Source organism: Haliotis rufescens, unplaced genomic scaffold, assembly GCF_023055435.1.
Source record: "Haliotis rufescens isolate VD_foot unplaced genomic scaffold, xgHalRufe1.0.p SCAF_18, whole genome shotgun sequence".
Classification (NCBI taxonomy): Eukaryota; Metazoa; Mollusca; class Gastropoda; order Lepetellida; family Haliotidae; genus Haliotis; species Haliotis rufescens.
The window spans coordinates 28,944,626-28,956,793 of record NW_025963868.1 but is presented as its reverse complement, the minus strand read 5'-3'; the positions used below and the strand labels follow the sequence as shown (position 1 = coordinate 28,956,793).

Here is a 12,168-nt window from a genome sequence, read left to right as displayed (position 1 = left end):
TCCTCCCACATCAAGCTGACACGCCGTGATATAACGTGAATACTGTTAAAAGCAGCGTTTAACCCAACTCACTCACTCTCTCTCACTCACTCACTCACTCACTCACTCACTCACTCACTCACTCACTCACAATCAACACCAAAAACGTTCTTAAAGGTTGGAACTGCTATTTTGACACATTCAGTGGAACACGCAGTGTGTCTAGACAAGTCATTGAGAGCGGACGTTCTGGTATGTGTTTTCAGACTCGTGAACACTGTCTAATCAGATTCAACTCCGCCACTGCGTTTGTGTCATCAGGAAAGAGCCATATAGACAAGCATTATTTGTCCATTGTAAACACAACGAAGATGATTAGCAATCGGACTGCAGTCGTGGGGAAGAGATTAAACAGGTTCTTCTGGCCAGTAGGATGCTGACACTGTTGATGTTGAATGTAATTGTGTTGTAGCTGTTGCTGTATGTGATGATGATGATGATGGTGATGATGTTTTGGGTTCTGATGAAGATCACCAAAATGATGATGATGATGATGACAGTAGTGATGATGATCAAATAAAGTGGATGATTACTTTTAGATTATGATGATGATGATGCTGATGCTGTAGCAGCTGATAATCGTGATGATGATGATGATGGTCATTTTGATCGTGATGCTGATGCTGTAGCAGCTAATAATCGTGATGATGATGATGGTCATTTTGATCGTGATGCTGATGCTGTAGCAGCTAATAATCGTGATGATGATGATGGTCATTTTGATCGTGATGCTGATGCTGTAGCAGCTAATAATCGTTATGATGATGATGATGGTCATTTTGATCGTGATGCCGATGCTGTAGCAGCTAATAATCGTTATGATGATGATGATGGTCATTTTGATCGTGATGCTGATGCTGTAGCAGCTAATAATCGTTATGATGATGATGATGGTCATTTTGATCGTGATGCCGATGCTGTAGCAGCTAATAATCGTTATGATGATGATGATGGTCATTTTGATCGTGATGCTGATGCTGTAGCAGCTAATAATCGTTATGATGATGATGATGGTCATTTTGATCGTGATGCCGATGCTGTAGCAGCTAATAATCGTGATGATGATGATGATGGTCATTTTGATCGTGATGCCGATGCTGTAGCAGCTAATAATCGTGATGATGATGATGATGATGATGGTCATTTTGATCGTGATGATGATGCTGTAGCAGCTAATAATCGTGATGCTGATGATGATGATGATGATGATGATTGTGATTGTTTGGATTATGATGATGATGATGGTGATGATCATGATCATGATTGTGATCGTTTTGATAATGATGATGATCAGAGCCGCTGATGGTTGTGATGTGGATGGGTGATGACTTGAGAGAAGTTTTCAGTCCTTTTTGTGATGGTAAATTGTTTTCCCTTGCGGCAAACATAATGCATCAAAAGGATTACAATGGTTTTGTATATCGCAAGCTTTGTCCTTTATCTGAAATTCCCAGTAGACCACCTTTGTAAGAAAGCAGACAGATTTATGCGCAATAGACTGGGGGCTTAGAGGAAACTGATCCGTGACACCATAGCAAGCTGGTTCCATGTCACAGTTTCACATCGCAATGGCTGGCAAAGCCAAATATATGGACTTGGGAAGTAAACAAATTTAAAACTTCAGTTAAACGAGGCACCAGCTTTGCAATACTATCCCCGCAAGGGAGATGGGAAACAGATCTCTCGAAGCACAGATACTATTACAGCTTTCTAGCAGCACTGGTTTCATATCTTGGTCCTAATTATCCTGTTTGTTTGTGAGATAAAGTCACAAGTCAGATGTGGAATAGTTTTTACCTTGATCAGCCATGTTCTATTGAATGTGCTGCTCACTGACGTTCACTGCTGCTAGAGCTGATGGTGTAGGGAATATTTTATGAGAGCTTCTCCAAATAAAGTTCCATGGATCTGTAAATGATCATATTCTTAGTGTTGACCGTTTGATATTGTGGGAATTTGATAATAAAAAAAATAAATTATTCCCGAAAAGGTTTTTACACACAATTTCTTTTTCACTTAAAAAGAATAACCAGTCCCCAATTTTTAATATAGCCCTGTCACAAAATCTGTCTCTTTTAAACACTTGACAGTTTCACAAGGTAAAACATATGTGTGTGAACGTTCCAGTGTGACAGGAACAAGTTCCAGTTGACAGGAACAAGTTCCAGTGTGACAGGAACAAGTTCCAGTTGACAGGAACAAGTTCCAGTGTGACAGGAACAAGTTCCAGTTGACAGGAACAAGTTCCAGTGTGACAGGAACAAGTTCCAGTGTGGTAGGCACCAAAACTAGACGTCATATGCACCTCCAAAGGAACAAATGTTAGTGAAAGTTTCGCTATACACACGGAACCAAAGCTTGTTTGCATACATCCTGAACAAATTGTTTGGTAAGAATAACTGTTCGGCTCCGCCTTCCAAAGAAAGAAATGGTATGTCTTGAAGCAGCAACCTTACCAAAACACATGATTCACCTTTCAGTTCTTGTTGACATTGTTTATCTGAGTGAGTGAGTATGGTTTTACGCCGCTTTTACAAAATTCCAGCAATATCACGGCGGGGGACACCAGAAATGGGCTTCACACATTGTCCCCATGTCGGGAATCGAACCCGGGTCTTCGGCGTGACGAGCGAATGCTTTAACCACTAGGCTGCGCCAACGCCCCTTTGTTTATCTGAAACTAAGGGGGAGGAGGATAGCCCAGTGGGTAAAGCGTTGCCTCGTCACGGAAAATGCCTAGGTTTGATTCCCAGATCTGATGCCATATGTGGAGCCAATTTCTGGTGTCTCCTTCTGCTGGAATATTGCCAAAAGCCTTGTCAAATAAAAAAAACTAACAAACTCCAAATGTTGTAAATTGATGTAATTTTGTGAATTTTATGAGTTAATACCTACATAATAAACTCTGCTTGCCTAGATTGAATGACTAAAAAGAAGTTGTGCTTTCTGTACTATTAATGGTGATGTTTGTGAGTGAAGCATAGATATTTATTATCTGAGCCATCTGTACCGGTCTGCTGAAACAGTCTGCTCCTTTCCAGGACTTTAGGCAGAACAGAGTTACCTCCCTTGCCAAGTTCTGTGCAATTTGGAACTTCTCTGTGAAAACACTGAAAACTTTCTAGAGTAATTTGTACAAAGTTTTTCTCAAAATGTCATCAGCTAAAATATTAATAAAGCGTATTGTAAAAGGTTTATTGCTAAACTGGATTTTTTTTTAAAAAAAAGGTACGATTTATGTTTTTTTCGTGTGACCTATAAAATATATATTTTTTGTCTTAATAATTCAAATCCCTGTTGTTGTCATAACATCACAGAGTTGATCTCCGTGGCTAGAGATCCAGGTCCTGTTAGATCCAGATTTCTGTATTGTGGGCATCAATTCATCTTCTGATTACATTTCGGTTATTATTTTTGTGAGAAACTAATTTTCTTAACTCTGCCTTTGTAAAATCAAACTACTTTGAAAAAAGGATATTGTAATTTTACTTCATTTAATCCGATCATGAGTCGACATTTTACAATGACAGATGATATCTTTGAATGCTGTGGACTGTCATTGATAATGGGAACTTCTTTTGTAACTAGTCTTGTTAATTAGGCTTTGAGTTCGGGATCAAAGAGGGTTGTCTGATTCTCCAGCTGTCTTCTCCCGTGACTGAATTTCTTTGAAAATGTGAAGCTTTTGTAATTGTTTTCCATCACTGCAGGTTTTTTAAATTTTTCTTTTCACCTTAAATACGACTAGTGATCCGCAAGACCTTTTCAGAAGTCTTCCAGTGATGTTAATGTAATTTTCTAATTTGGCATTTAATTTGTCAATCAAAGACACTTACTTGAAAAGTGTGGCGAAGTCTCTCATTGGTCAATCAAGGAAACTTACTTGAATAATGTATCGAAGCCTCTCATTGGTCAATCAAAGACACTTACTTGAATAATGTATCGAAGCCTCTCATTGGTCAATCAAAGACACTTACTTGAATAATGTATCGAAGCCTCTCATTGGTCAATCAAAGACACTTACTTGAATAATGTATCGAAGCCTCTCATTGGTCAATCAAAGACACTTACTTGAATAATGTATCGAAGCCTCTCATTGGTCATTGCGGGTACTATTTAACAACATGGATCTCAACTCACTCACTTGTTATTATAAGAGGCGACTATGCTTGTCGTAAAGGGCGACCGGGTGGTCAGGCTAACTGACTGGTTGGATGCATGTCATTGTAATAATTGCATAGATTGATGGTCATGATGTCAATCACTGGGTTATCTGGTCCAGACTCAATTATTTACACACAGCTGTCATATATATAATATTTCTGAGCACAGCATAAAACAAACAAACAAACCCTTTGTTCAGCATCTGCATCAGAAACTAGACCCATGACCCAAACCACTAGTGACTAAAATATAGCAGGGCACCAAGTAGCAGAGTTGTGTCCCTTAGCCATGTCAGGATCTGGTGTTCATCAAGGTCAAGGTTGGACCCCCGGCCGCGTCATGCCAAAAGACGTTAAAAGATGGTTCTTGTTGTTACCTTGCCTGACATTGGCATTAGGTGGATGACACAAGGACTGGTTGGCTCAGTCAGAAAACATTCATGTGACATAGCACTATTTGACCAACATTAGTCTGAACTAGTATAAGCTTGGTTTGTTTGTTGTTTAACGCCGCACTCAGCAATATTCCAGCTATATGACGGCGGTCTGTAAATAATCAAGTCTATAATCCAGTGATTGAACATGAATCCACGCAATTGGGATCGATGACATGCATCAACCAAGTCAGCGAGCCTGACCACCCGATCCCGTTAGTCGCCTCTTATGACAAGCATAGTCGCTTTTTACCGCGAGCATGGGTTGCTGAAGACCTATTCTACCCCGGAATCTTCACGGGTTGAACTAGTATAAGCAGCCACACAGACACACATATACTACATTTAGCTGATATACTGTGATATAACTGATATATATTTCTCACCTGTGTTTGAGTGGCGTCATTGACATGCTATGTTAGGGCTGGGATGAGTCCAAATTTATTACGCGGGTACCCACCCCCCTATTACCCGACCCTACCCGGGTACCCACTGTAGGTCTCAAGGGATAGGTTCAAATGTCCGATTGGAAAACGTTTGACCGTACACCTGTCAAAATGTAGTTAGATACAGGTATAAAATGATCTGGTCATGCATACACTGAAGTTGACTTCAGTTTTATCTCTTGGTTGATGGATGCTCATGCTGTCAATCACTGGATTGTCTGGTCCAGACTCGATTATTTACAGACCGCCGTCATATAGCTGGAATATTACTGAGTGCGGTGTTAAACAATAAACAAACAAACAGTTTTATCTTTATGCAAACATAAAGTCAGAAGGAATGTGTGCATAGTCGTAAAGAAATGTGAACATTTGTCACTCATAGTGTAACCATAGGGGTCCAGATAATTTTTGTCATTAAACAATATAATCACGTGACTAACCATGGGTCCGGGTAGTCCTGTGGGTTCCCAGGTCCTACTCAGTACCCACCCGACCTGAGTACCCGTCCCAGCCCTAGTATACTTAACACGAACAGTAAACGCTGTGTTTAACATTGATGACACTAAATACTCTGGCAGACAATTTCACAACTTCCGTTTTGTTCCAGCTCCTCCCAGGATAATTGCCAGCTCCCGGAAACTACTTCAACATCGGAGAGGCGAGTCCATCACACTCTTCTGTCGCGGGAAAGGATCTCCCAAACCGACCCTCTCGTGGTACAAAGATGGACGCCCTTTGCAAGATTCATTGCGTGTGCGTGTGGAGAACAAGGATGTGAAGATCAGCAACGTGCAGCGGGATGACGGTGGAATATACATGTGTACTTTCAGTAACTCTGTGGGGGCCATATCACAACTCATAAAGCTGGTGGTAGAAGGTAAGAGTTATCTCCCTTCATCTTAGTGGGGGGCCATATCACAACTCATAAAGCTGGTGGTAGAAGGTAAGAGTTATCTCCCTTCATCTTAGTGGGGGGCCATATCACAACTCATAAAGCTGGTGGTAGAAGGTAAGAGTTATCTCCCTTCATCTTAGTGGGGGCCATATCACAACTCATAAAGCTGGTGGTAGAAGGTAAGAGTTATCTCCCTTCATCTTAGTGGGGGGCCATATCACAACTCATAAAGCTGGTGGTAGAAGGTAAGAGTTATCTCCCTTCATCTTAGTGGGGGGCCATATCACAACTCATAAAGCTGGTGGTAGAAGGTAAGAGTTATCTCCCTTCATCTTAGTGGGGGGGCATGTCACAACTCATAAAGCTGGTGGTAGAAGGTAAGAGTTATCTCCCCCTCATCTTAGTGGGGGGCCATGTCACAACTCATAAAGCTGGTGGTAGAAGGTAAGAGTTATCTCCCTTCATCTTAGTGGGGGGCCATATCACAACTCATAAAGCTGGTGGTAGAAGGTAAGAGTTATCTCCCCCTCATCTTAGTGTCGTAGAGGAGACTATTCTTGTTGTTGGAGGCGAATAAACGGGTGGTCAGGCTCGCTGACTTGGTTCATGCATGTCATCGTATCCCAATTGTGTGGATCGATGCTCATGATGTGAATCACTGGATTTTCTGGTACAGACTCGATTATTTACAGACCGCCGTCATACAGCTTGGATATTGCTGAGTGTGGCATTAAACAACAAACAAACATACATACATCAGTTGACATACCTGCTGCTCCCTTGGGTGAGGTAGTCTGGTTGGCAGCCATCAAGTGAAATCGTCGTTAATTAGGTTAATTATTCATAGTTGTTCCTTGTATTAATGATGGGTTAAGATTTATATGAAGCAGATAGCACCAATTTTAGTTACTGCTTTCTGAACCATATGCCCAAAAGCCCCTTCTTGATGACTTGTTTTATTTGTTGATGAAGTTGGAACAAATAATTTTGTGTCCAAACAAGGATTTGGAAGTGATAACACCAATTTTCTCAATCAGATCTGAGCTTGTTAGCTTATATGTTTCTCATACTCAATGTTATTGAAACCAGTCTCTCTTTTGTAAGATAAACCCAACTCACTGTTCCCTAAATATTGACAGTGCTAAACTGTGGTGTTCATTATGGGTCCATGGAAAGTAATTGGTTGAGTGTAAACACGGAGACAATGGCTCTGGGGTGACGACAATGTGGGCTACCCCCTGATAATGGCATACAGATCTGGGGGGTGGGGGGGACAAGGGGGTACTGTTACAAGGTGAGGGAGAGGTCAGAACCCATGCTTCATTGGTTGTCTGTGGGAGGGAGGGGAAGGGGGATTCACTAGTCCTGCACCATGACCGTGGAATATATTTATTTTATGAAAAAATAATAATCTAGAAATGCATACAAAAGCAAGTCTAGCCAGCTCAAGCTAGCTCTATTCTGAAATCAGCATAGGGAATTTTTTTTATTTTTAGAGTCAAGAAGGATATTGTGTTATATAAGATTTCAGAGACTTAATGTTAGTCTAGGGGATTCACCTGCAGTTTGTAATAGATCAGTAAAACACTTTTATAACACTGATCGTGTATATGTCTCTTTAGTAGGGCTATTACGATTCTCTCGCGTATTCGGTGAATCGACACCATATCTATTCATGAATTGAATTTGTTATTCGTGGTCACTAGAATCAAAAAAATTTTATATGCAGTCATGTGCATTTACATACCTTGAAATATCCCTAAAAATATAAATATATTCTATGCATAGATTTCTTCAAAGAAAACCAGTATTGTGGTCACTGGTCATTTTCACATTTGAGTAGATACTAGTACCTGGATAAGTGCAGTATACAGAATGTATAATAAATAAATAATTAGATCTGTAAACACGGGGGGGGGGGGCACGGGTGGCCCAGTCGTCTAAGGTGTAGTTTGCTGTGCAGAGTTGCGTCTCTTGGGCACGCCAGAATCCTATGATTGTGGGTTCGAATCCTGGTTCACCCCTATTATGTTTCTAGGTTTGTCAGCACCATACCCGTGCTCGTGGGTTTCACCCAAATAGTAAACGTCGGAGATCTGCATCACTTTATGCTGACACGCCATGATATAACTGGAATACTGTTAAAAGCGGCGTTTAACCCAACTCACTCACTCACTCAAAGCAGCATCACTCACTGGTGTTTTATTAATCTGGATTGAAATTTTGATTTGATTTATATCAATTTGTGGTGGAGCATTTGAGGGTGGATGTGGGAGAGTGGGGATATTAATCACTGAAACTTACTTACTTACTTATATTTGAGATTTTACGTGCGCTTTCCAACTGCAGCGTATTTCGCACACGGGCCCGGACAGGCCATTTAATGTGTTTCCGAAAAGGGGAAAAAGTTGTTTGGCAATCCAGTAAAGGTGTTTTAGTGGTTGCTTATAAAGAATTTTGGAAATTTTGAGATTTGGAAAAAATGCCAAAAGGGTTTTGGGGGGGCCAACTAAGGGGGCTGAAAGGTGAGTTGAGGTTTAAGAGAGCAGGGTGAACTTGAGAAAGGGTGGAGGGGCATTGATGCATGTATCGGGCATTTGAAGGGGATTTTTCGAAATTGAGAAAGGTGTGTTGGACACTGAGATGGTGTGACATTGAGAGGGGTAATTGAGAGTGACATGCATGGCAGTTAGGAGGGGCATTGCAGCTTTTAGGAGAGAGAAATAGCCTCAGGACAATTGCACGATCTTGTTAGTTTCTATTAAACATTGTTCTTCAAAACTGTAAAAATCTGTTGTTAAGCTGTTGTGATTGATGGTTTATTGGTGCTGATGTTGTCAAAGTCTCAGGACATCTTTAAATCATTGTTTCAATAGCCAATGGACCAAACCGTGACCTGGGTAGAGAGAGATGCAATATATTCTGTATACAACATGGTCTGTGGGTGATATAAGATGCTATATATTCTGCATACAACATGGTCTGTGGTGATATAAGATGCTATATATTCTGTATACAACATGGTATGTGGGTGATATAAGATGCAATATATTCTGTATACATCGTGGTATGTGGGTGATATAAGATGCAATATATTCCGTATACAACATGGTCTGTGGTGATATAAGATGCTATATATTCCGTATACAACATGGTCTGTGGTGATATAAGATGCAATATATTCTGTATACAACATGGTATGTGGGTGATATAAGATGCAATATATTCTGTATACATCGTGGTATGTGGGTGATATAAGATGCAATATATTCCGTATACAACATGGTCTGTGGTGATATAAGATGCAATATATTCCATATACAACATGGGATGTGGATGATATAAGATGCAATATATTCTGTATACAACATGGTATGTGGGTGATATAAGATGCTATGTACTCTGTATACAACATGGTCTATGGTGATATAAGATGCTATATATTGTGTATACAACATGGGATGTGGATGATATAAGATGCTATATATTCTGTATACAACATGGTATGTGGGCGATGTAAGATGCTATATATTCTGTATACAACATGGTATGTGGGCGATGTAAGATGCTATATATTCTGTATACAACATGGTATGTGGGCGATGTAAGATGCTATATATTCTGTATACAACATGGTATGTGGGCGATGTAAGATGCTATATATTCTGTATACAACATGGTATGTGGGCGATGTAAGATGCTATATATTCTGTATACAACATGGTATGTGGGCGATGTAAGATGCTATGTACTCAGTATACAACATGGTATGTGGGCGATGTAAGATGCTATATATTCTGTATACAACATGGTCTGTGGTGATATAAGATGCAATATATTCTGTATACAACATGGTATGTGGGTGATATAAGATGCAATATATTCTGTATACATCGTGGTATGTGGGTGATATAAGATGCAATATATTCCGTATACAACATGGTCTGTGGTGATATAAGATGCAATATATTCCATATACAACATGGGATGTGGATGATATAAGATGCAATATATTCTGTATACATCGTGGTATGTGGGTGATATAAGATGCAATATATTCCGTATACAACATGGTCTGTGGTGATATAAGATGCAATATATTCCATATACAACATGGGATGTGGATGATATAAGATGCAATATATTCTGTATACAACATGGTATGTGGGTGATATAAGATGCTATGTACTCTGTATACAACATGGTCTATGGTGATATAAGATGCTATATATTGTGTATACAACATGGTATGTGGGCGATGTAAGATGCTATATATTCTGTATACAACATGGTATGTGGGCGATGTAAGATGCTATATATTCTGTATACAACATGGTATGTGGGCGATGTAAGATGCTATATATTCTGTATACAACATGGTATGTGGGCGATGTAAGATGCTATATATTCTGTATACAACATGGTATGTGGGCGATGTAAGATGCTATGTACTCCGTATACAACATGGTCTATGGTGGTATGAGATCTGGAACAGAGATTGGCTGGGGGTTGTTGAGAGAAAGAAATTCTTCTCTCAGATCACTGAAGGGGAACATGTTTCTGTGTGGAATATTTAGACGTGTCAAGTTGATAAAGGAGAAAGTTAACTGTGTGTTGTGTTTTTGTTTGATGGTGTCGAGAGGTATTCTGTTGTTGTGATTGATGGTTTATTGGTGCTGATGTTGTCAGGGCACCCTTGCTCGTCCGGTCATGACAGTGAAATAAGAAATATCTGGAATAATGCAGATGACGGGTGGGTGGGTAACAGGTGATCAGGTAACCGGAGGGCAGGTAAAGGGTGGGTAGTGGGTGGGTGGGTAAAGTGTGGGTAGTGGGTGGGCAGGTAAAGTGTGGGTAGTGGATGGGCAGGTAAAGTGTGGGTAGTGGGAGGGCAGGTAAAGGGTGGGTAGTGGGTGGGCAGGTAAAGTGTGGGTAGTGGATGGGCAGGTAAAGTGTGGGTAGTGGGAGGGCAGGTAAAGTGTGGGTAGTGGGAGGGCAGGTAAAGGGTGGGTAGTGGGTGGGCAGGTAAAGTGTGGGTAGTGGGTGGGCAGGTAAAGTGTGGGTAGTGGGAGGGCAGGTAAAGTGTGGGTAGTGGGTGGGCAGGTAAAGTGTGGGTAGTGGGAGGGCAGGTAAAGTGTGGGTAGTGGGTGGGCAGGTAAAGTGTGGGTATTTGGAGGGCAGGTAAAGTGTGGGTTGTGGGAGGGCAGGTAAAGTGTGGGTAGTGGGAGGGCAGGTAAAGGGTGGGTAGTGGGAGGGCAGGTAAAGTGTGGGTAGTGGGAGGGCAGGTAAAGTGTGGGTAGTGGGAGGGCAGGTAAAGTGTGGGTAGTGGGAGGGCAGGTAAAGGGTGGGTAGTGGGAGGGCAGGTAAAGTGTGGGTAGTGGGAGGGCAGGTAAAGTGTGGGTAGTGGGTGGGCAGGTAAAGTGTGGGTAGTGGGAGGGCAGGTAAAGTATGTGTAGTGGGTGGGCAGGTAAAGTGTGTGTAGTGGGTGGGCAGGTAAAGTACGGGTAGTGGGTGGGCAGGTAAAGTGTGGGTAGTGGGTGGGCAGGTAAAGTGTGGGTAGTGGGAGGGCAGGTAAAGTGTGGGTAGTGGGTGGGCAGGTAAAGTGTGGGTATTTGGAGGGCAGGTAAAGTGTGGGTTGTGGGAGGGCAGGTAAAGTGTGGGTAGTGGGAGGGCAGGTAAAGGGTGGGTAGTGGGAGGGCAGGTAAAGTGTGGGTAGTGGGAGGGCAGGTAAAGTGTGGGTAGTGGGAGGGCAGGTAAAGTGTGGGTAGTGGGAGGGCAGGTAAAGGGTGGGTAGTGGGAGGGCAGGTAAAGTGTGGGTAGTGGGAGGGCAGGTAAAGTGTGGGTAGTGGGTGGGCAGGTAAAGTGTGGGTAGTGGGAGGGCAGGTAAAGTATGTGTAGTGGGTGGGCAGGTAAAGTGTGTGTAGTGGGTGGGCAGGTAAAGTACGGGTAGTGGGTGGGCAGGTAAAGTGTGTGTAGTGGGTGGGCAGGTAAAGTACATGTAGTGGGTGGGCAGGTAAAGTGTGGGTAGTGGGTGGTCAGGTAAAGGGTGGGCAGGCCTCAAAGTTGCGACTAAAATGGTCGCCAATGCGACCTAAATTTCAATTTGTCTTCTGACTAAAATTCAGAGGTAGCCAAATGACTACCTTGAAAAATATCTTGTGGCGACTAAATTCTATTGCTACACATATGTA

The 12,168-nt window shown here is 41.8% G+C and overlaps 1 protein-coding gene across 4 annotated transcripts in view; it reads left to right on the top strand.

Moving 5' to 3' along the window:
- Positions 1-12,168, top strand: part of LOC124117182 (protein turtle homolog A-like) — a 407,202-nt gene that overhangs the window by 317,045 nt on the left and 77,989 nt on the right. For 3 of the 4 annotated variants that reach the window (XM_048398558.1, XM_048398559.1, XM_048398557.1), the window contains exon 3: positions 5,690-5,959. In XM_048398558.1, the coding sequence (XP_048254515.1) occupies positions 5,690-5,959 (270 nt within the window). Of the gene's footprint in view, positions 1-5,689; positions 5,960-6,438; positions 6,488-12,168 lie in introns of those variants that run through there. The other variant, XM_048398561.1, reaches the window with a different exon arrangement.